The sequence below is a fragment of the Dryobates pubescens genome, chromosome 31 (genome assembly GCF_014839835.1).
Source record: "Dryobates pubescens isolate bDryPub1 chromosome 31, bDryPub1.pri, whole genome shotgun sequence".
Classification (NCBI taxonomy): Eukaryota; Metazoa; Chordata; class Aves; order Piciformes; family Picidae; genus Dryobates; species Dryobates pubescens.
The window spans coordinates 8,804,633-8,828,767 of record NC_071642.1 but is presented as its reverse complement, the minus strand read 5'-3'; the positions used below and the strand labels follow the sequence as shown (position 1 = coordinate 8,828,767).

Sequence of the window (24,135 nt, the reverse complement as noted above, 5' to 3'; positions counted from 1 at the left end):
CACACAGCAGGAGGGGAAGCCTCCCAGATGGGATCAGTGTGTTGTACAAATGCTTTGCACCATGCAGAATGGCAATGCAGTGTGTGCTGGAGCAAAGGACCTGCTCTATGGGATGCTGCTCACTGCAGTCCCCACTCCAAGCTGGAAACAGTTGAATCATAGAATCACAGAATTGTCAGGGCTTGAAGGGACCTCGAGGATCAGCCAGTCCCAACCCCCTGCCATGGCCAGGGACACCTCACACTACAGCAGGTTGCTCATAGCCACATCCAGCCTGGCTGCAAAAACCTCCAGGGCTGAGGCTTCCACCACCTCCCTGGGCAACCTGTGCCAGGCTCTCACCACCCTCCTGGGGAGCAACTTCTTCCTCACATCCAATCTGAATCTCCCCACTTCCAGTTTTGCTCCATCCCCCCCAGTCCTATCACTCCCTGACACACTAGAAAGTCCCTCCCCAGAATTCCTGTAGCCCCCTTCAGATACTGGAAGGCCAAAATTAAGTCTCCTTGGAGCCTTCTCCAGCCTGCACAACCCCAGTTCCCTCAGTCTGTCCTCACAGCAGAGCAGCTCCAGCCCTTTGCTCCTCCTCGTGGCCCTTCTCTGGACACCTTCCAGCACCTCCAGATCCTTCCTGTAATTGAGACTCCAACCTGTGCCTCTGCAGGGGTGAATGAGCTCCATCATCACCTGCTGAAGCCATCAGGACCCCCTTGCCAAGGCCTGCTGCAGGCTGTGTTTATTAGATGGTAATTTGAAGGGGGAGCAGAGAAGAGGCCCTGGAGCACATTCCCGAGCAGGCTCACGTTGCCGCATCCTCCGGAAGGCTCTCCTGCTCCCCTGAGCCTCCTCTCCATTCCCACCCCTGGATGGGAACCAGCTGCACCATCAGTGCCTGAGGAAAGCCAAAGGGGATGACTTGTCCAGATTCCTGTGGGCACTGCTGGCAGCTGAGCAGGAATGAGACAGGGCAGGGAGAGCTGGGGGTACCCTGTGCTGTGTGAAGGGCATGAAGGACGTGGCCTGTGAGGAAGGGCTGGGGGAGCTGGAGGAGAGGAAGCTGAGGGAAGACTTCATCACTCTCTACAACTCCCTGAAAGGAGGTTGGAGCCTCTTCTCCTTGGTGACCTTGTAGAGAAGGGTTATTGGTTGGCCTTGGTGATCCTGAGGGTCTTTTCCAACCTGAATGTTTCTGTGATTCATTCTGTGACAAACAACAGGAGCAGAGGAAATGGTTGCAAGCTGCACCAGGGGAGGCTCAAGGCTGGATCTCAGGAAATATTTCTTCACTGGAAGAACTGGACACTGGACTGAGACATTGGAATGCTCTGCCCAGGGCAGTGCTGGAGTCACCATCCCTGGGGGTGTTCCTGCAATGTCTGGACCTGGTGCTTAGGGACATGGTTTAGTGGTGACCCTGCAGTGCTGTGTGGAGGGTTGGAGTGGAGGAGCTTGGAGGTCTCTTCCAGCCAGATCTATCCTGTGTTTATCTGCACTGCAATGACCTGGATAAGGGAATCTGTCTGACTGCTGGGCTGCTGCTGAGGAGGAAGAAACCAGAACAAACTCCATTTTGCAGCAGTGAGACACTTCCTCATTTGCCAGCATAAAGTGTAAGGTGATCTCTGGGTTTCCTAGCTGTGTCACAGAGCCCCTCTTTGCAGACCACAGGCAGATACATTAAAAAGGCCATAACCCCACTCTTGAAAGGAAGATCCAAGCTCCAGTGGTGCAGGGCTTCATGTGGGTATGAGCTGAGCCTTTTCAGTCTTTTCTGAGACTGAGAACTGCACTGCCAATAGCCCCAGACTGAAAAGGGAAGGGGAAGGATATTAGCATCTCCCAGAGGGTTAAACCTGAGAAATAGGACTGGGATTTTTTTCATTTCATCAGAGGAGTTTTAGTTTTAAAGAAGCTGAGCTGTTCTCCTTTGCTGAGGACACTTTCCTTTGTCCTGAGTGCAAAGACATGCTGGAAGGTGTCCAGAGAAGGGCCACGAGGATGAGCAGAGGGCTGGAGCTGCTCTGCTATGGAGACAGACTGAGAGAGTTGGGATTGTTCAGTCTGGAGAGGAGAAGGCTCCCAGGAGACCTTCTTATGGCCTTCCAGTATCTGAAGGGGGCTACAAGAAAGCTGGGGAGAGACTTTTGAGGGTGTCAGGGACGGGGTGAGGGGGAGGATGGAACAAAAACTGGAAGTGGGAAGATTCAGATTGGATGTTAGGAAGAAGTTGTTCCCCATGAGGGAGGTGAGAGACTGGCACAGGTTGCCCAGGGAGGTGGTGGAAGCCTCATGCCTGGAGGTGTTTGCAGCCAGGCTGGATGTGGCTGTGAGCAACCTGCTGTGGTGTGAGGTGTCCCTGGCCATGGCAGGGGGTTGGAGCTGGCTGAGCCTTGAGGTCCCTTCCAGCCCTGACAATTCTGTGATTCTATGACTCCATTAACTGCCTCAAACCAGGCCCTGGATGATGCAGCTTATCTCTCTCTTGTGTGGTTAGTTTCTCTTAATCCACAAGAATCATCTGCATGTGGAATGAAGAGCTCTCCTTCAGTGAAGTGCTCAGTTCCTTGTTTGCTTCTAACCATTTGTATGAGTGAAGACAAAACCGGAGAGCAGCTCCCTGCCCTCGGCACAGATGGCTGTGAAGGATTCTTCCCAGTTCCCATGGGTGACTGCTGTGCAGCTTGGCATTGCCTGTGACCTGATATCAGCATGGATTTGACCTGCACTCAGCCTGAGGCACTGAAGTTCATCCAAGCAGCTCTTGCAGGGCATTCTCTGCTCTCCAGGGGAGCACACTGCCCTGCAGCAAGCCTGGCCTCTGCCTCGTGCCTGCCGGCAGCCACCCCTCTGCCATGCCACAGGCCTTGATCTGCTGAGGGCAAACCTCCATGATGACATTTAGCAGCAATTTTCTTCCTGTTGTCTCCCCTCTTCCTAAGGAAAGAAGATGCTCTTTACCCCTGCCCCTCAGGGAAGATGCAGTGTGCACTACAGGCAGCACAGCTGAGTCTGGAAGCCCTTGCCAGGAGCTGCCACTGCAGCACATCAGGATCCTGTTTGATCTAACCAAGCAAAGCAACCCCAAAACCCATCCAACCTGCTGAGAAAGTTCAAGGCCAGGTTGGATGAGGCCTTCAGCAACCTAGGCTGGTGGGAGGTGTCCCTGCCCATGGCATGGGGGTTGGAACTGGATCATCTTTAAGGACCCTTCCAGCCCAACCCATTCTATGAATCCATGAAATTCCCACCGCCCTGTGTGGCTCCTTCCTACAGCACCACCCTAGGCACATGCTCAGGGGGGCTCCCTCATGCACAGCTGCTCTAGCAAGACCTTGAGATCCCAGGTTCATGGACAGTGGATGTGGAAACAGCTCACAGAGACCTCCTGGCCACATCCTGAGCGGCACAGAGCTGTGCTGGGCTTACCTTGATCGGGGAGTACCACTTGCGAGGAGAGGAAGGCCTGCGCATGTTGCTGGCGAGGTTCCTGGGCTCAGGGAACTCATACTCCTGCTCTGGCATCTTCACCCTGGCATTCTTGGCCTTCTCTAACTTAGCTCCTTCCTCTGTGGAGCCCTTTTCTCCCCAGCGCACCTGCAGAGATGGCATCAGGGCCTGTTAGAGGGGAAGCTGCTGCAGGGACCTGCACCCCTGCCCTGGTGACTGCATCTGTGCTCTAGCACCTGGAGGGGCTCCAGGAGAGCTGGGGAGGGACTTTGGACAAGGGCTGGGAGTGCCAGGCTGAGGGACAATGGCTTTGAGCTGGGAGAGGGGAGATTGAGATTGGAGATGGGGAAGAAATTGTTGAGAGTGAGGGTGGGGAGAGCCTGGCACAGGCTGCCCAGGGAGGCTGTGTCTGCCTCCCCCCTGGAGGTGTTCAGTGCTAGGCTGGCTGAGGCCTTGAGCAAGCTGGGCTGGTGGGAGGTGTCCCTGCCCATGGCAGGGGGTTGGAACTGGGTGATCTCTGAGGTCCCTTCCAAACCAACCCATTCTGTGATTCTCTCAGTGTCCAAATCCAAGGTGAAGAGTGGTACCAGCCACAGGCTGTGTTGTGCTTCTAGGCTAGAGCCAAAGCTTTGAGCCTCTCCTTTGTGATTTATGGGAAATGTCAGAGTGGAGAAGGTGTCCAGGAAAATTACAAAGATTTCTTTGTGATTTGTCTGGCAACACTGCCCTGTACCCAGGCATGGACCAGGACCTCACTGCACCAGAGATGGTCCCAAACGCCGGGAGTCTCTGCTTGGCTGGCAGATACTGCTCTATAAATGTCACCTGGGCCTAGAGGTACCAAACAGTCTTAAAGAAGTTTGTGCCAGTCTCCTGGGTCTCTCTCTTGCTGAACTGCAGGGGGATGCCATGGCCCAATCCCTAAATCAGCTGTTCTGATACCTGACTGGTATCCAATTACCTCCATTCGTTTGATGCCTCCGACTCCTCTTCCACCATAGTAAGAGGCATCCACTGTTGGCCACTTCTTCTTTGGAAGGCCATCATCATCTTCCTCCTAGGGAACAGAAGGAAGAGGTTGCACTGTTAGGAAGCATGACCATGTACAAACAGCTGAGGGGTGGGGGTCAAGAGGAGGGGGCCAAAGCTCTTTTGGGTGGTGCATAAGTAATACGACAAGGGAAATGGATACAAATGTGAAGAGAGAAGGTTCCACCTCACCACGAGAAGCTTCTCTGGTGTGAGGAGCAGGCTGCCCAGAGAGGTTGTGGAGTCTCCTGCTCTGGAGACTTTCCAAACCCACCTGGATGTGTTCCTGTGCAGACTACCCTGGGTGATCCTGCTTTTGGCAGGGGGTTGGACTGGAGGATCTCTGGAGATCCCTTCCAACCTCTGATGTTCTGTGGTGCAGGGATACTGTGACTGAGGTGGAAAGGAGGCCACTCTGTCTTTCATCATCTTTAAATTCAAGGAAATAAGTTGTTTCCAAGTTGCAAAATCACTGAAGCAGCCACCACATATGACAGGAGCTGGGGTCTTTGGCTGCCAGTCTGGCTGATGTGCTAGTCATGAGTGCTGGGAGCAGGGACCCACCTCTTTGCCATCCCTTCACCTATGCCTGCGGTTAGGGAGAGAACAGCTGCTGCTCTGAGAAGGGTTCCCAGACTCCCCTGTGCTGGAGCAATCCTCCAGGGCCCAGGTAAATCATCCTAAGAGAGGATCTGATCAATGGTTACAGGTGTCTCAAGGGTGGGGGGCAAGAAGAAGGGCCCAGGCTCTTTTCAGTGGTGTCCTGTGACAGAACAAGAGGCAATGGACACAAACTGGAACCTCAACATGAGGAGAAGCTTCTTTGGTGTGAGGCCAGGAGCAGGCTGCCCAGGGAGGTTGTGGAGTCTTCCTCTGTGGAGACTTTCAAACCCCATCTGGATGCATTCCTCTGTGACCTGCCCTGGGTGATCCCTGCTTTGGCAAGGGGGTTGGACTGGATGATCTCTGAAGATCCCTTCCAACCCCTCCACTCTGTGACTCTATGATATTGTAGTTCAGATCTGACAGCATGGGGTGGAAAGCAGAAAGCAAGAGACTCAGATTTCCTCCTGAGTGAAGGCAAATTTGGAGTACATCTGGAAACCACCCCCAGAGTGAATGCCCAGGATGGAGCTGAGGTTTGGTTGAGACAAGCTGGCCAAGTGTAATAAGATGGAAAAGTCCAATGGAAAAGTTACAAGGCTGGGATTAGCTTTTCTAATGAACTCCTGCCTGGGCTAGGGAGTCTGCCCATGGAAGTCCAGGTGGCCTTAGTGATTTTCAGGGCCCTGAGCCAGCAGAAAGCCAGGCCCTGTGTGAAAAATGAGACTGAAAACTCTCGACAAAGTTGGGTGTGTTCCACCCTTACATACTGCAGGCAGGAACCTAAGGCACATTCCACACACAGCTAAATGTGTTCAGCAGCCTGGACCTGGTGCTGGTGCTCAGATACAGCCACATGGACAAAATCTCCTGAAAAGCATTTAAAATGATCCCAGGTAAAGTTCCTGTGAGGGCATTCTAGAGATTCTCCTTGTTGCACTGTACCACCACTCCACATCTGCTCTGACCCAGCTGGGATGGCTCAGGTTGGAAGGGACCTCGGAGCCGTGGGCAGGGACACCTCTCAGCTACACTCAGCCAGGTGCAGGAAGCAGTGGCCAAGCCTCTCCTCCTTTTTCTCCTCCTTGTTGTCCTCCTGGAAGACAAACCTTGATTCTCAAGGAGGGGCATCCCTGTGTGTGTGTTCAGAGAATCCTGGAATGGCTCAGGCTGGAGGGACCTCAGAGATCATCTCCTGCACCCCCCTGCCATGGGCAGGGACAGCTCTCAGCTACACTCAGCTGCTCAAGGCCTCATCCAGCCTGGCCTTCAACACCCCCAGGCAGGAGGCAGCCACAGCCTCCCTGGGCAGCCTGTGCCAGGCTCTCACCACCCTCACACTGAAGAACTTCTTCCTCAGCTCCACTCTAACCCTGCTCTGCCTCAGCTTCAAACCATTCCCCCTTGGCCTGGCTCTAGACACCCTCAGGAGAAGTCTCTCTGCAGCCTTCCTGCAGGATCCCTTCAGGTCCTGGCAGGCAGCTCTGAGGTCCCCCTGGAGCCTTCTCTTCTCCATGCTGCACAGCCCCAGCTCCCTCAGCCTGTGCTCACAGCAGAGCTGCTCCAGCCCTTGGAGCATCTTTGTGGCCTCCTCTGGCCTCACTCCACAGCTCTGTGTCCTTCTCTTGCTGGGGACAGCAGAGCTGGAGGCAGTTTCTCTGGTGCCTTGCCCTTTAATTTCTGCAGGCTGTGAGCTGGCCAAGCAGCACAGCAGAGCTCATCAAAAACGTGAAGTATTTCCTGGGCAAAAATGTGAGGAGAGAAATGAAAATGTGTCCTCCTCTCTCTCTCTCTCTCTCTCTCCCTCTCCCTCTCTGTTTCCCCCTCCCCTTTTCCCCCCTTTCTTTAATTTTTCACAGGGATTTGGCAGAATGCCAAAAACTTTGGAGCTGGAGAAAAAAAACAACCACCAAAAATACTTTGAAACTGAACTCCCCACCAGGAAAACTGAAAATCAGGCTGGGGGGCGGGGGGGGGGGTTGGGGAGAGGAAAAAGAAATCCAAGCCATGCTCTCTGCTTTACACACAAAAGCATTGCTGTGGGGTTTGTGTGTGTGTGTTTGGTTGGGGTTTTTTAACTACAGGCTGAGAGAGTTGGGGCTGTTCAGTCTGGAGAAGAGAAGGCTCCCAGGAGACCTAATTGTGGCCTTCCAGGATCTGAAGGGGGCTGCAAGAAAGCTGGGGAGGGACTTTTGAGGGTGTCAGGGAGGGATAGGACTGGGGGTCATGGAGCAAAACTAGAAGTGGGGAGATTCAGGCTGGATGTGAGAGAGAAGTTGTTCCCCATGAGGGTGGTGAGAGCCTGGCACAGGTTGCACAGGGAGGTGGTGGAAGCCTCCTGCCTGGAGGTGTTTGCAGCCAGGCTGGAGGTGGCTGTGAGCAACCTGCTGTGGTATGAGGTGTCCCTGCCCATGGCAGGGGGGCTGGAACTGGCTGAGCCTTGAGGTTCCTTCCAGCTCTAACAATTCCAGGATTCTAATTTCAGCTGCAAAATTGGTCCTGATCTGAAGGAAGATTCACAAATGGAAGGTTCCTCTCCTTCCTTGCTGACCTCTTTCCCTAGCTCTGGGTAAGAGTCACTAATAAAAGGTTCCTCTCCTTCCTAGCAGACCTCTTTCCCTAGCTCTGGGTAAGAGTCACCAACAAAAGGTTCCTCTCCTTCCTAGCAGACCTCTTTCCCTAGCTCTGGGTAAGAGTCACCAACAAAAGGTTCCTCTCCTTCCTAGCTGACCTCTTTCCCTAGCTCTGGGTAAGAGTCACCAACAAAAGGTTCCTCTCCTTCCTAGCTGACCTCTTTCCCTAGCTCTGGGTAAGAGTCACTAATAAAAGGTTCCTCTCCTTCCTAGCAGACCTCTTTCCCTAGCTCTGGGTAAGAGTCACCAACAAAAGGTTCCTCTCCTTCCTAGCAGACCTCTTTCCCTAGCTCTGGGTAAGAGTCACCAACAAAAGGTTCATCTCCTTCCTAGCTGACCTCTTTCCCTAGCTCTGGGGTAAGAGCTGCTGAGGCTCTTTGCTGCAACCCAAGACCTTAATCTCTCTGCATGAAGTTTTCCATGAGGACTTTTAAAAAGAAATACAAGAAAAAAAGAAAAAGAAAGAAATATTGGAACCAAAGCCATCTAAATATTTTCCTTCAGCAATTCTCTTTCTCTCTGCCTTCAGTTTAGCACAGACTGGACTTCTCACAACAGGAAATACCAGGGCTTAGGAAATCTTCCCCACAAGCTCTTAAAAGCCCTGCAAGTCACTGCAGCCTCTGATAGGAGCCCTCCACTGCCAGCACAACAGAGAGAGCAGAGCAGAGCAGAGCAGAGCGAGGCAACGGCAGACACTTGAAAAACAAAGGAGTCACAAGCTCGCTGGGGATGAGCCTGTTTACGTGCTTGGAAGGGCAGGGGAGGTTTTGCAACCCGAGCAAAAATAACAACAACAACAGCAGCAACCCAGCAGTGATGTCCTGCACGCGTGGCTGACGCCCCCAGCACACGTGAGGGGCTGAAGGGAAGCACCCGGGGGCTTGGGGTTAAGGGCAGGCAGCAGGGAAGGGAGAAGGCAGAGGAGCACCATCACAGGATCACAGCTCTCAGGATGTTAGGGGTTGGAAGGGACCTCTGAAGATCATGGAGTGGAACCCCCCTGCCAGAGCAGGAGCAGAGAATCCAGCACAGGTCACACAGGAACACATCCAGATGGGGCTGGAAAGGCTCCAGAGAAGCAGACTCCACAACCTCTCTGGGCAGCCTGCTCCAGGGCTCTGTGAGCCTCACAGTGAAGGAGCTCCTCCTCATGTTGAGGTGGAACCTCCTGTGCTGTGGTTTACATCCACATAACCATGGCCATGGCCAGCAGCACAGGATGTGAAGGGTTCTCAAGAGCTTTAGCCCTTTCATTTCTGTTTTATGCTCATTTGTCAGCTGCACAATTAGATGCTTGCTTGTGCACCAGGTAAGGAGCAAGTCCTGCCCCCCAAGACATGACACACAGAGGAGAGTAAAGGAAATCACAGAATCACAGCATGGTAGGGGTTGGAAGGGGTCTGCAGAGATCACCCAGTCCAACCCCCCTATCAAAGCAGGGTCACCTAGGGCAGGTCACACAGGAACACATCCAGGTGGGATTGGAAGCTCTCCAGAGAAGGAGACTCCACAACCTCTCTGGGCAGCCTGCTTCAGGCCTCTAGCACCCAAAGAAGTTTCTCCTCACGTTGAGGTCGAACCTCCTGGGTCCCAGTTTGTGCCCATTGCTCCTGGTTCTATCACAGGACACCACTGAACAGAGCCTGGCTCCCTTTTCTCATCCCCCACCCCTCAGATATTTATAGACATTGATCAGATCCCCTCTCAGCCTTCTCAAGACTAAAGAGCCCCAGGTCTCTCAGCCTTTCCTCCTAGGAGTGTTGATCCATCTCCTCCATCATCCTCATAGCCTTCACTGGATTCTCTCTCTAGTAGTTCCCTCTCCCTCTTGAACTGGGGACACAGTATTCCAGGTGTGGTCTCAGCAGGGCAGAGCAGAGGGGCAGGAGAACCTCCCCAGCCCTGCTGGCCACACTTGTTTTGATACACCCCAGGATGCTGTTGGCCCTCTTGGTGCTGTCTCATGCAGAACTTGCTGCCCACCAGCACTCCAAGGTCTTTCTCCATGGAGCTGCTTCCCAGCAGGACCACCTCAGATGTGGTCTCAGAGCTCCTCGCTCGCTGCCCCACTCACAAGGCCTGAGCCAACAATCCAGGTGTGATTCTCACAGCCTGACTGCTTTGCCCCTACTTTCCTGCATTTAGCTCCACTGAGGTTTGTGCTTGAGGAAGAGCTTCACAAGGAGCTTCAGCTCTGACCCAGCAGCAGCAGGAGGAACAGCCCCAGAAAATCCAAGAGCATTTAAGGATGCTGGAAACTGAGCAGTACAGAACTTGGCATCTTTCCAGCCCCCAAATCTGCTTTAGGTGGAGCTAGAGCTTCTTTTAAAGAGTAAGAGGGAGCTGGGCAGAGCTGCATTTGAGAGTCAGAGACCCAGATTCACAACTGCCTGCTTTCAGCAAACAGAGAGCTGTGTTTATCTCCGAGTCCATGCCAGGCTCTGTGTTCTCTGACCCTGACCTGAGGGAACCTCGTCTGTGGGTAACATGAGGATAACTCAGGCTCCACCAGGGACTTGTGAATGAACTAGGGCAAGAATTCCAGTTCAGATTGGCCTGACATTAAGGGAGTTTGGACAACTCACCCCTCTCCCTGCCCTTATAATTATTTTCACAGTTGGCTCTGCAATGGATGAATCTTGTTGGAGGTCAGGGGAATGAGGTTTAACAGAGCCAAGTGCTGGGTCCTGCACTTGGGTCACAACAACCCTGTGAAGGCTCCAGGCTGGGGGCAGCTTGGAGAAGAGAAGGCTTCAGGGAGATCTTAATGCAGCCTCTCAGCAAGATAGGCACAATTTTAGCAGGGCCTGTTGGGACAGGACAAGGGGTGATGGTTGGAACTCACAGAGGCAGATTGAGAGTGGAGAGAAAGGAGAAATGTTTGATGCTGAGGGTGGGGAGAGCCTGGCCCAGGCTGCCCACAGAGGTGAGAGCTGCCCCATCCCTGGCACCATTGCAGGTCAGGTTTGGGGCTCTGAGCAACCTGCTCTGGTTGGGGTTGTCCCTGCTGGCTGCAGGGGGGTGGAGTGGATGAGCTTGCAAGGTTCCTTCCAACCCAAATAATTCTGTGATTCCAAGTTCTATCCCACAAGAAGGTCTCCTCTGGAGAGATTCCAAACCCATCTGGATGTGTTCCTGTGTGACCTGCCCTGGGTGATCCTGCTCTGGCAGGAGGGTTGGACTGGATGACCTCCAAATGTCCCTTCCAACCCCTTCTGTGCTGTGGTTCTGTGAGGTGCAAAGCTCTGCATCTGCACAGCTGAGAGAGAGCTTCCATTGATGAGGGTGGAGAAGGAAGGTTGCTGAGTTCTTCCCACTCCACAGCTCAGACACTGAGCTGCAATGAGATGAAATAAGGTCTTGCAAGGCCTCATTGCAGCTGGGATGTGACTTTAGCCAACCTTCACAGCCCCTACACCAACTCAGCTTCCTGTGCTGGGCCTGCTTGGGTATTTCACATGAAATGTGGCTCTAGAAGTTCAACACCTTCTTGGTACCACCCCAGATCCTTCAAACTGCCTGCATCTTGAAAGGTTCCTCTTCTCCTCCTCCCCTCTTTCCACAACTCACTGTAACAGGGGGGTGAAGGGGAAGGAGAAGAGCTGGCACACCACAGCCAGCTGGCTTAACTTCAGCAATAACAGAACACATTTCCTGCCCTGGTGTCTACAAAAAAATTCCTATCAGATCCTTTCCCTGGAGCTGTGTTTTGCCATCTCCTCAGCAAGGCTTTTCAGGAAGGCAGAGGAAAACAATTTGGAGAAGATTAATAACAACCAGCAAGTGAGGCTGCAAGCAGCTCTCCAAGCAGCTCAGTCTCTTGTAGCCATTCTCTGGCCTGGGAAGGCTCAGTTGTGGAAGAATGAGATCAGGTCAGAGGGGGCTGTGGGGGAGCTGGGGAGGGACTTCTGACAAGGGTTTGTGGTGAAAGGATGAGGGGCAAGGGATTGAAGCTTGAGGAGGGCAGATTGAGACTGGAGATGGGAAAGACATTATTGAGAACGAGGTTGGGAGAGACTGGAACAGGTTGCCTGGGGAGCCTGTGGATGTCCTCTCCCTGGAGGTGTTCAAGGCCAGGCTGGATGAGGCCCTGAGCAGGCTGGGCTGGTGGGAGGTGTCCCTGCCCATGGCAGGAGGTTGGAACTGGATGAGCTTTAAGGTCCCTCCCAGCTAAACCCGTGCTGTGAGCCTATGATCAAAGTGGCTCAAGCTGAACAGGTGGTGTCAGCCAGTGGCTTAGCAACAGCTGCCCTGTGCTGAGTTAAATTCCTCCTTTTCAGGACAGAGAGAATTATCTTCAGCATCTCCTGACTGTGCTGCTGGAAGCTGCTTTCTCCCCAGGACCCACTTGTGAGGCTTTGCTTTGGTGTGTGTGGGTAAGATGACAGCAAACATCTGAATTATCCAATTACAGGCTGGTTGGTGGCTTGCCTCTGGTGCCAAGCCAGGGGTGAGTAGAGCTTGGCTTGATAGAGCAGCCTGGGAACAGGGATCTGAGTGACAAGGGAAGGGCATGCTCTGGACATTTGGGTGATCTCCTGCCAGCTTTTGCTAGACTTTAGGGAACTTCAATCACAGAATCACAGAGTTGTCAGGGCTAGAAGGGATCAGCCAGTTCCCCCCCCCTGCCTTGGCCAGGGACACCTCACACTAGAGCAGATTGCTCAGAGCTTGGCCTTAAAAACCTTCAGGGATGAGGATGACCTTGAAGGTCCCTTCCAACCCAAACCATGCTGGGATATGTTGCCCCAAGTATGGGGTGTAGGGGCTGTGCTCTGGTGCACATCCAGGTGATACAGCACCAGCCTCCTCCCTACAATACTGCCACCTTGCTGTAAGCAAAGCCCCCATCCCTGGGTCCCCAAACAGTCAAAGACTGTCCAGGTCTCTTGTATTTAATGAGGAAGCAGTGAACTACAGGCAGGAGTGAACACAGCTGTGCAGTGCCCCACTCTGGGTACAACCACAGCCTGCACAAGCCTGCACTTAAAGCTGTCAGCTACAGGCAGCAAGCCTGGGAGCAAACATTCTGCTTCCATCCAAAGAGGACTTGCCCAACCTTCTCCACAGCACAAGACCAGGTGAAGAATAAAAAGCCAGTGGCAAATAGATGGCTAAAGGAAAGCTGTGAAACAAAGGAGCTGAGGACTCCAAAGAGCTGCACAGATTGCTGCTCTCTGTCAGGGTCAGGGCCAAGAGAAAACTGAACCAGAATGACCAGGCAGTGAAGTGGATGGGAACCGGTTGAAGGAAAGAAGTCAGAGAGTTGTGGTCAATGGGATGGGCTCTAGGTGGAGGCCTGTGTCTAGGGGAGTCCCTCAGGGGTCAGTGCTGGGACCAGAGCTGTTCAATATATTCATTGATGACCTGGATGAGGGCACAGAGGACACTGCCAGCAGTTTGCTGAGGACACCAGTGTGGGAGCAGTGGCTGACACCCCTCAGGCTGTGCTGCCTTTCAGCCAGACTTAGCCAGGCTGAGAGCTGGGCAGGGAGAAGTGGAATGAAATCCAGCAAGGGCAAGGGGAAAGTCTTGCACCTGGGAAGGAAAAACCCCATGGAGCAGGATAGGTTCTGCTGGAGAGCAGTGAAGAGGAAAAGGACCCTGGGGATCCTGGTGGATAGGAGGTTGACCATGAGCCAGCAACGTGCTCTGGTGGCCAAGGAGGCCAAGGGCATCCTGGGGTGGATCAGAAGGTCTGTAGTGAGTAGGTCAGAGAGGTTCTCCTCCCCTCTACTCTGCCCTGGTGAGGCTGCATCTGGAATATTGTGGCCAGTTCTAGGCTCCTCAGTTCAGGAAGGACCTTAGGGAACTGCTTGAGAGAGTCCAGCACAGAGCCACAAAGATGCTGAAGGCAGTGGAAGATCTTCCTTAGGAGGAGAGCCTGAGGGAGCTGAGGGCTCTGTGGCTTGGAGGGGAGGAGCCTGAGGGTGACCTCATTGCTGGTGATAGAGATGTGCAGGGTGAGTGCCCAGAGGCTGGAGCCAGGCTCTGCTGGGGGCTGCCCAATGCCAGCACAAGGGGCAGTGATGGAAGCTGAGGCAGAGGAAGTTCCATGGAAGCAGGAGGAAGAATTTTTCCCTGTGAGGGTGATAGAGCCCTGGAGCAGGCTGCCCAGGGGGTTGTGGAGTCTCCTCTCTGGAGATATTCAAAACCCACCTGGATGTGTTCCTGTGTGACCTGCCCTGGGTGCTCCTGCTCTGGCAGAGGGTTGGACTGGATGAGCTTTCGAGGCCCCTTCCAGCCCCTCACGTTCTGTGATTCTCTGATTGTGTGATTCTGACTTGACAGCAGCTTCACTGCACTGCACCTGGAGCACACAGCAGCTTCACTGCACTGCACCTGGAGCACACAGCAGCTTCACTGCACTGCACCTGGAGCACACAGAATTGGTCTGCTGCAAGCAGTTCCCTTTGCAGCACCTGCTCTGTTTTGCAGCACACAGAGCCCTGAGCAGAGGCTCCCTGCACATGAGGCCTTCCCTCTCAGCCCTCCAGTCCTTGGCCACTGAGCCAGCATTCCAGGATGATGTATTTTAATGAATGTCAGCAATTGAGTGCCTTGGCTTGGAGCCAAGTGTGATGCACAACTGAGCAGATGCTCTTTGCCTCTTCATTCAGAGGACAGAAGTGAGCAGAGCCCCAGCAGAAGGGTCTCCAGAGGGGCACAGGCCAGGTGGCCACATGGAGAGCCTTGGGGAGCACTGGATCCAGATGGAAATCTGCCTTGGGTCCAGGAATGCTCAGACAGGGAGTTTTGCTCCAGGCCTCTTTTGAAGGGGTTAAGTGCCACCAAGATGAAGATACTAGCACTGGATTTGGCTCCAGCTGCTCTGAACTGTTGCTCAGTGCAAGCAGAAGCTAGGCTGAATCCCATCTCTGTGATGTGGCAGAGGACTGAGGGTGACAGTCACTGGGCCAGATGCAATGGGGAGCAGGGAGAGGATCACTTCAGCCAGCCCTTCCACTTGCAAGCTGAAGCAGGCACTACATTTGTCTCCAGAGGCACACAGCAAGGTGAACTAACCATGCAAATCACACTGAGCAGAGATCTAAGTCTTCTCTTCCCTGCACAGCTCAGAGGAGCTGATCCAAACCCCAGGGAGTCAATGAAACAGCTCCCACTGACATCACTGCCCCCTGAACACAGCCCAGGGAATCTGCAATGAGATGCCACATGCCAAGCAGTGACAGCAAAGAGAGACCTGTGCTGTGCTGGGAGCAGAAAGACACAAGCAGAGGCAGATGCCCTGATAGTATGTTCTGGGCAGAGGCTGCTAATGAGGTACTGCTGACACACTTTGGAAGCCTGCAGTGCTGTTCTGACCAAGTGGAAGTGTTGTCTGCCTCTGCCCTCCTGTCCTACCTGCTCCCTGTAGGTTCTGTACAGGTAGATTCACAGAGTGCATCAAGTTGGAAGGGACCCTCTCAGGGCATCCTCCCCAACCCCCTGCAGGCAGCAGGGACAGCTCCAGCTGGAGCAGGCTGCCCAGGGACACAGCCAGGCTGAGCTTGAATGGCTCCAGGGATGGAGCCTCAGCCCTGGGCAGCCTGCTCCAGTGTCTCCCCAGCCTCCCTGTGCAGAGCTTCTCCTGATGTCCAACCCAGCTCTGCCCTGCTCCAGTTTCAAACCATTGTCCCTGGGCCTATCCCCACAGCCCCTTCTGAACAGTCCCTGCCCAGCCTGCCTGCAGGTCCCCTGCAGACAGTGAAATGCAGCTCTAAGCTCTCCCTGGAGTTTTCTCTTCTCCAGCCTGAACAGCCCCAGCTCCCTCAGCATGTCCTCACAGCAGAGGTTCTGCAGCCCTCTGATCATCTTTGTGACCTCCTCTGGACCCTTTCCCTCAGCTCCAGGTCTCTCTTGTGCTGGGGGTGCCACAGCTGGACACAGCCCTGCAGGTGAGGTCTCCCTAGAGCAGAGCAGAGGGGCAGGATCCCCTCTCTCCATTTCTGGCCACACTGCTTTGGATGCAGCCCAGGCTGCCCTTGGCCTTCTGTGCTGCCAGTGCCCATTGCAGCACCAAGTCCTTTTCTGCAGGGCTGCTCCCAATCATCACCTCCCAGCCTGGACTGATATCAAGGGTTGTCTTCAGTTGCCCTTGACCAAACAGCACATTTCTGCTTCTGTAGATGTGAGTGTGAGGGAAATGCACAGAGCAGAGAGCAGCTGAACCTCCCCTGGAATGGCTGAACCATGGCTGGCTTCAAGGCTCCAGAGCTGAGTACAAAGGATTAAGGGATCTGCACTCCACTGTGCAGCAGATCACAGCCTCTGGAGAGGAGATAGCAAACCCTTGTCCTGCACAAGGCCACCAGGCTGTCAGTGCTACTCACCTCACTCTCTTCTGCAGGAGGTGGGGGAGGCTCCTTGATGATCTAGAGGGACCAGAGAGAAAGAGAACAGAAGGTTAATGCTTTGTTCCTTAGCACAATTCTAATGTCACTTTAACAGGCTCAGGATCACAGATCACATAGGATCACAGCTCACAGATGTTAGTGGTTGGAAGGGACCTCTGGAGATCTTCCAGTCCAGCCCCTGCCAGAGCAGGAGCAGAGAACCCAGCCCAGGGCACACAGGAACACATCCAGACAGGGCTGCAAAGGCTCCACAGGAGACTCCACAACCTCTCTGGGCAGCCTGCTCCAGGCCTCTGGCAGCCTCCCAGGGCAGAAGTTCCTCCTCATGCTGAGCTGCAACCTCCTGTGCTGCACTTTCCATCCCTTGCCCCTTGGCCTGGCCCAGGGTGCAGCTGAGCAGAGCCTGTCCCCTCCCTCCTGCCCCCCAGCCCTCAGCTCTTGAGAGCCATTGAGCAGATCCCTCTCAGCCTTCTCCTCTCCACACTCAGAACCCCCAGGGCTCTCAGCCTCTCCTCCCCAGGCAGTGCTGCAGTCCCTTCAGCAGCCTTGCAGCCCTCCCTTGGCCTCTCTCCAGCAGATCCCTGTCCCCCCTCAAGTGGGGAGCCCAGAGCTGGATGCAATGTTCCAGGTGTGGCCTCAGCAGGGCAGAGCAGAGGGGGAGGAGAACCTCCCTGGCCCTGCTGGCCACACTCCTCTGAATGCCCCCAGGACCCCCTTGGCCTTCTTGGCCCCCAGGGCACATTGCTGACCCATGGAGAACTTGCTGCCCACCAGCACTCCCAGGTCCTTCTGCTCAGGGCTGCTCTCCAGGTCAGAAAGCAGAAGGCTGTGCTGCTTCCAGGCTAAGCTGTGGCTGCAGGGTGCTTGAGGGCTCCAGGTGTCACAGTCACCCGGGAAGAGGGGACCCAGGAGGTGTCCCAGAGCCCTGCCATGTCTGATTGCAGCTCCAGGCTGCATTGCTCAGTAGGGGAACCCTGCTCCGTGTGAGGGAACAGCAAATTCCAAGTGATGTGTCCTTGATTCTGCAGCCTCCCACTCCCAGCAAGAGGCACAGGGAAGGGCAGCAGCCACTGCTTCAGCTGAACAGCCCTGCTGAAACCACCATCTCCTGCTGCTGCCCATGGGGACAAATCCTGCCCCCAGTAACTCTGAGCCTGAGCAGAGCCTGGGAAGTGAAACCAAGCTGCAGTGAAATGCCCTGGGGGCACTGCAAAGCAGCAGTAACCCCCAGGCTCTGCCTGCCAGTCCTGGCCTGCCTTCCAGGAGGCTCTGCCCTCTCACCCTCCCCTGACAAAATGCTTTTCACGTTGCCAGGCTAGCAGAGCTCACCCCCAGGAGCTTTACAAGCCTCTAGCAAAAGCCTCACACCTCTGGGGCTCTGGCAGGCTCCCTAACCCAGAGAGCAGGGTGAGGCTTTAGACTGCTCCAGGATCTTCTCCATAGAAACAACTTCAGTTTATGTGGGTGTGAGGCTATTATTTCATGCAAAAACTTTGCATCTAGGGCTCTGCAGGCACTTGGCTATGAGCACAGCCCTCCCCTCCAAGAGCAACAGAGAGCCTTCCAAAGGCAAAGTAGTGGCCTGCAGGCACGTCAAGGATCTCTCCCTTACAGTGCAGAGCCACTGCAGCACCACTGAACCCACAGCCACTCCTGGCACTGCAGCTCTCCTGTGAGGACAGCCTGAGGGAGCCAGGCTGTTCAGTCTGGAGAGGAGAAGGCTCCCAGGAGACCTAACTGTGGCCTTGCAGTGTCTGGAGGGGGCTACAAGAAAGCTGGGGAGGGACTTTTGAGGGTGTCAGGGAGTGATAGGACTGGGGGGGATGGAGCAAAACTAGAAGTGGGGAGATTGAGATTGGGTGTGAGGAAGAAGTTGTTCCCCATGAGGGTGGTGAGAGCCTGGCACAGGCTGCCCAGGGAGGTGGTGGCAGCCTCAGCCCTGGAGGTGTTTGCAGCCAGGCTGGAGGTGGCTGTGAGCAACCTGCTGTGGTGTGAGGTGTTCCTGGCCAGGGCAGGGGGGTTGGAACTGGCTGATCCTTGAGGTCCCTTCCAACCCTGACAATTCTGTGATCCTATGAACTGCCCCAGGGATGGATTTGCCCCAGGGGATTAAAGTGCCTCATCTGGATGAGGCCATGGGGCAGATGCTGTCAGGGTGCTGAGTGCCCGGAGAGGTAGCACTGAGTGTCCTGAGCTCCTCTCAGGCCTGGGTGTTGGGTGCAGAGGCTGCCCAGGCATGGGGCACAGATGTGTAGGCTTGAAAATGAGCCTGGAGAAGAAAGCTGCCAGTGCCCAGCAGTACCAGCTTGGCTGCTTCCTTGCAGAAAGGGAAAATGCCACTCACATTAAAGGCCCTGAGGATGTAAATATTTACAGCAGTCCCTCTCACTCGTGCTCTTCCTCCTCTGATGAGCTCACTGTTTTTATTTTCCTCTGCAAAGCTCCAGTCATGCAATGTGGCCATTAATGAAGAGCATGTGTCTCTGGCTGGGGAGGAGATGGGGCTGGATCAGTCCCTGCCTTGTGTCTCAGCCCAAAGCAGTGGTGGTTGTAGAGCTCTGCCACTACCTACCCAACGTTTCCTTCTCCCTTTTGGATTCCTATAGCTGCAGTTGTGTATGGGATTCACAGCTTGCATCAGGTTGGAAGGAACCCTCCAAAGGGTCTTGTCCAACCCCCCTGCACTCTGCAGGGACATCTCCAACCAGAGCAGGCTTCTCAAGGGCCACATTGAGTCTGACCTTGAATATCTTCAGGGATGGAGCCTCAGCCACAGCCCTGTGCAGCCTGCTCCAGTGACTCACCAGCCTCACTGTGCAGAACTTCCTCCTGATGTCCAACCTAACTCTGCCCTGCTCCAGCTTCAAACCACTGCCCCTTGTCCTATCCCCACAGCCCCTTCTGAACAGTCCCTCCCCAGCCTTCCTCTAGCCCCCTTCAGATGTTCTCTGGGGTGCTGAGAGCAGAGTAATCCATTGGATCTTTGTGCCATCCAGGGAGCAAAGCAAGCACCAGATGGCAATGAGAAAGTCCCAGAACCAGAAGGCAGAGCCTTGCACCTGCTCATTTTGCACTAATCACAGACTCACACAGTGGCAGGGTTGGGAGGGACCCCTGGAGGGGGGGAGCAGGATCCCCCAGGGCAGCTCACACAGAACACATCCAGGTGGGGCTTGAAAGTCTCCGGCAAAGGAGACTCCTCAGCCTCTCTGGGCAGCCTGCTCCAGGGAATAGAAACAGTTCCTCAAGCAGAAGAATGAAAATGTCACCAGAGGGAACCTGGTGAGGGTGCAGCCCATGCTGGCCACAGGTTTTGCTCGTGGCTGCTTCTCTTCTGCCTGGCCAGATGACACACATGGACCTGCTGAATGCAATCAGCTGGGATTGTGCTGGGCCAAGCTAAAGGCTGAGGCCAGTTGGGTTTGGCAGGGCTGTAGTGTTTGTTCATGTGTGCTGTGATTGCTTGGATAACCCCAAACCATTCCTCTGATTGCTGCTGCAAATGCCCTGTCCCTGTGCCTGGAAGCAGGGCCATGGATCACTCACCAACCAGCTTTGCTCCGTGGGTGAGGAGCACCTGAGGGCTTCTGCATCACAGAATCATGAACCACAGAATGTATTCGGTTGGAAGGGAGCTCAGAGCTCATCTGCTCCAACCTCCCCACCATGGGCAGGGACAGCTCTCAGCTACACTCAGCTGCTCAAGGACTCATCCAGCCTGGCCTTCAACACCCCCAGGCAGGAGGCAGCCACAGCCTCCCTGGGCAGCCTGGGCCAGACTCTCACCACCCTCACACTGAACAACTTCCTCCTCAGCTCCACTCTAACCCTGCTCTGCCTCAGCTCCAAACCATTCCCCCTTGGCCTGGCTCTAGACACCCTCAGGAGAAGTCTCTCTGCAGCCTTCCTGCAGGATCCCTTCAGGTCCTGGCAGGCAGCTCTGAGGGTCCCCCTGGAGCCTTCTCCTCTGCAGGCTGCACAGCCCCAGCTCCCTCAGCCTGTGCTCCCAGCAGAGCTGCTCCAGCCCTTGGAGCATCTTTGTGGCCTCCTCCACAGCTCTGTGTCCTCCTCCTGCTGGGGACAGTAGAGCTTGCAAACCCTTCCAGTGCACTCTCTTGTTTTCCAGTAGTAAAGGATGGAGAGGAGGCCACAGGGTTTTGTCAGCAGAGAGAGGAGCTCTCAGGGTAGCTATCAGGTCTTCCGCACACCTAGCTGTGAAATTTCAGGACCTCAAAGCAATTCTTTGCCTTTCTGTTGCCTTCCATCACAGACCTCATCACAGGTGAGTGACAGAGGTCTGTGGCTGATGCCAGAGGCTGCTGGAGCAGCAGCAGTTTGTGCTGGGCAGCCCAGTGCCAAAGCAGAGCCATCAGCCACCCCTGAGCAGTTTAAAAGCACTGCAGAGGGCTGCTTTGGTGCAGCCATTCAGCTACACATTGAATCCAGACCCTGCATAGTCCAGGAATGTGTCTAGGATGTTTTCCATCTTGGGAGACCAGAAAACTCCCCTGGCTTACAGTGTCCAGCAAGCACATACTCAGTCCCTGGAGTTTGGGATGATAAATTGGGGCAATATGTTTCATGTCAGGGAAGAGGATCTGCTGGAAGCTGCAGCAGTTCATCATTTAAAAGGAAGGCTCCATGAGCAGAGCTGGGACTGTTCAGCCTGGAGAAGAGAAGGCTCCAGGGAGATGTCAGAGCAGCCTTCCAGTACCTGAAGGGTTCCAGGAGAGCTGGGGAGGGACTTTGGACAAGGGCTGGGAGTGCCAGGCTGAGAGGCAATGGCTGTGAGCTGGGAGAGGGGAGACTGAGACTGGAGAGGAGGAAGAAATTGTTGAGAGTGAGGGTGGGGAGAGCCTGGCACAGGCTGCCCAGGGAGGCTGTGGCTGCCTCCTGCCTGGAGGTGTTCAAGGCCAGGCTGGATGAGGCCTGGAGCAGCCTGGGCTGGTGGGAGGTGTCCCTGCCCAGGGCAGGGGGTTGGAACTGGATGAGCTTTAAGGTCCCTTCCAGCCCAACCCTTTCTGTCATTCTGTGAGCAGCACCAAGTAAGAAATAAAGCCTCAATGGGGACTAAAATCTGGGGAGGCAGCATGCAGAGGCTGAGCAGCTGCTCTGTCTTATTTACCTTCACTCTCTGGAAAATACAGGATCTGGATTTTTGCTGTGCTAACAAGCAAAGGCTTTAAGAGCATTAACTCTGACCCATCTGACTCATCCTTTTATTTTTCCTCTCACATATTTATAGCTTTGACCTCCTCTGAGTCCTGTGACAGTTTCATTCTTTAGTTATGAGTTGGGGAAAGGAAGGTTTCACAGAACCACAGCATGGCAGGGGTTGGAAGTGACCTCCAGAGATCATCCAGTCCAGCCCCCTGCCAGAGCAGGGGCACCCAGGGCAGGGCACACAGGAACACATCCAAGAGGGTTTGGAAAGTCTCCAGAGAAAGGGACTCCACCACAGGCTACCAGGTGAGCAAGTGCTTGCCTCAAGAGCTCAGGCCTGACCCCAAGGTACTGGCTGTGAGGTCAAACAATCACAGAATAGATCTGGTTGGGAGAGACCTCCAAGCTCAGCCACTCCAACCCTGCACCCAGCACTGCAGGGTCACCACCAACCCAGGGCCCTAAGCACCAGCTCCACACTGCTGGAACACCCCCAGGGATGGTGACTGCAGCACTGCCCTGGGCAGAGCATTCCAGTGTCTGAGAGCCCTTCCAGGGCAGAAATATTTCCTGAGATCCAGCCTGAGCCTCCCCTGGTGCAGCTTGGGACCATTTGCTCTGCTCCTGTTTGCCACCAAGGAGCAGAGGTTGTCCCCTGCTCACTGCAACCTCCCTTCAGGGAGCTGCAGGGAGCAATGAGGTCTCCCTCAGCCTCCTCTTCTCCAGCCTGACCCCCCCAGCTCCCTCAGCCCCTGCTCACAGCCCAGGGGCTCCAGGCCCTTCTCCAGCCTCATTGCCCTTCTCTGGCAGGCTCCAGCCCCTCGGTGTCCTTCCTGCAGTGAGGGCCCAGAGCTGGACACCACCCTCAACACTTCTGCCTGCAGGGTTATGTCTCTCCTTCTCCTGGTCTGTCTCATTGTGTCAGATGATTCCTGACCCTGTGCTCCCCAAACCATCCCAACTGCAGGCAAAGTGTGCCTGGTGGAGCTGGGATGTGGCAATGGCCACAGGGGGACCCTTGCAAGGAACCTCCACGGAGCTGACCTGCACCCTGCCATTTGATGACTCCTGGGGGCTGCTGAGGGCTCTGCCCACTGCCACCCCTCCTCTTCCTCCACTCCAGCCACGATTTTTCATGTGGTTTCAATATACATTTTCTGTAGTTTCTCCAGCCAGAGTTCTGTTTCCAAACTCTCTGCTCAGCTGCAGCCCAGACTGAGAGCCAAACAAATTGCTGGGTTCTTCCATGCTTCCTTCCAGAAAAACAGCTTTAAAGCTGGAGGTGGTGTCAGAGGCTTAAACCCCAACACCTCACTGCTGTGCCAGCCACAGCCCTGCCTCCCAAACAGCTGCAGCACCAAAATGAGTAAGGTGATGAGAGGCTGGAGTGGGCAATGGACACAGCCTGCAGAGTACTGCATGGATGGTGAGGGAGGGGATGAGGAAAAATACTTTTGCTGCAAGAGTGGTCAGGGCCTGGCCCAGGCTGCCCAGGGAGGTGGTGGAGTCCCCAGCCCTGGAGGTGTTCAAGAAACCTGTGGCCATGGCAGCTGGGGCCATGGTTTGGTGTCCCTGGTGGTTGCTGGTTGGGTTGGGTGATCTCAGAGGCTTTCCCAAACCAACCAGTTCTGTGATTCTGTGTTTACCTCACAAAGCCATGAGGAGATGTGGCACAGGAGAAGGTGGGGAAATGCCTTGAGCCTCAGCTGCACCACAGAGATATTTCTGCTGGTATGCTCTGCAGTGTCACAGACTGCAGCAGGTTGGAAGGGACCCTCAGAGGGCATCCTGTCCAACCCCCTGCACTCAGCAGGGACAGCTCCAGCTGGAGCAGGCTGCCCAGGGACACAGCAAGGCTGAGCTTGAATGGCTCCAGGGATGGAGCCTCAGCCCCAGCCCTGGGCAGCCTGCTCCAGTGTCTCCCCAGCCTCCCTGTGCAGTGCTTCTCCTGATGTCCAACCCAACTCTGCCCTGCTCCAGCTTCAAACCATTGTCCCTCATCCTACCCCCACAGCCCCTTCTGAACACTTGGAGTCCTTCAACTATGATCAGGAAAAAGAAGGAACAGGAAGACCACAGCAGAATGCTCATCAAGGTGGCCAGGAGCTGGTTTTCAGCTCTGCTCTGCTCAGAGGTCATCCTCTTGAAGGTAGCTTTGTCCTTGCCATCATTCTTCTCACAGGCACAGTGCTGGGGTTGTCAGCTCAGCAGAATCATCTTTCCTTGTTCCCTTTTGTTGTTGGATAAGGCTCTGGGGAGACCTCAGAGCAGCCTTCCAGTACCTGCAGGGGCTCCAGGAGAGCTGGGGAGGGGCTTTGGACAAGGGCTGGGGGTGCCAGGCTGAGGGACAATGGCTGTGAGCTGGGAGAGGGGAGACTGAGACTGGAGATGAAGAAGTTGAGAGTGAGGGTGGGGAAAGACTGGAACAGGTTGCCCAGCACTGACCTTCCTGAAAGGTCAGCACCTGGCTCCCACACTTTTGTCCTATTCCCCTCCCCAGATACCAAGGGAAATGTTGCCTGTGCTGCTATCAGGCACAGCAAAGACCTCATTATTGTCCTGCCCCACCAAGCAACAACTGCATCTACTGTAAACTGAGTGGTGAATTCCAGACTTCAGCCCAGAATACTTCTGAGACCAATAAACTTGGTTATACTTGGAAGCAGCCCTTCTGCATGGGCCCATGCCAAGCAGATACTGGGCTCCAGATAGCTCTCTGGAGCAAGGCTTTGACTCCAGGCCATTTACTCCAGGGATGGAGCTGGCTTGATGTCTTTCCTGAAGAACTGCTGGATAACAAGGACTCCTAGTTAATTACAAAGCCTGCCAAGAGGGAGTGCAGGGTTTAGAAGAGTGCTTGTCACTCACATTTATACTTGGGAGGAAAACAGTCTGTTGGG

The 24,135-nt window shown here is 54.7% G+C and overlaps 1 protein-coding gene across 1 annotated transcript in view; it reads right to left on the bottom strand.

Annotated features, from left to right (window-relative positions):
• ANTXR1 (ANTXR cell adhesion molecule 1) overlaps positions 1-24,135 on the bottom strand; it is a 126,840-nt gene that overhangs the window by 23,059 nt on the left and 79,646 nt on the right. The window contains exons 14-16 of the mRNA XM_009900581.2: positions 16,049-16,090; positions 4,409-4,504; positions 3,427-3,594 (exon numbers count right to left, since the gene is read on the bottom strand). Coding sequence (XP_009898883.2) covers positions 3,427-3,594; positions 4,409-4,504; positions 16,049-16,090 — 306 coding nt within the window. The remainder of the gene's footprint in view (positions 1-3,426; positions 3,595-4,408; positions 4,505-16,048; positions 16,091-24,135) is intronic.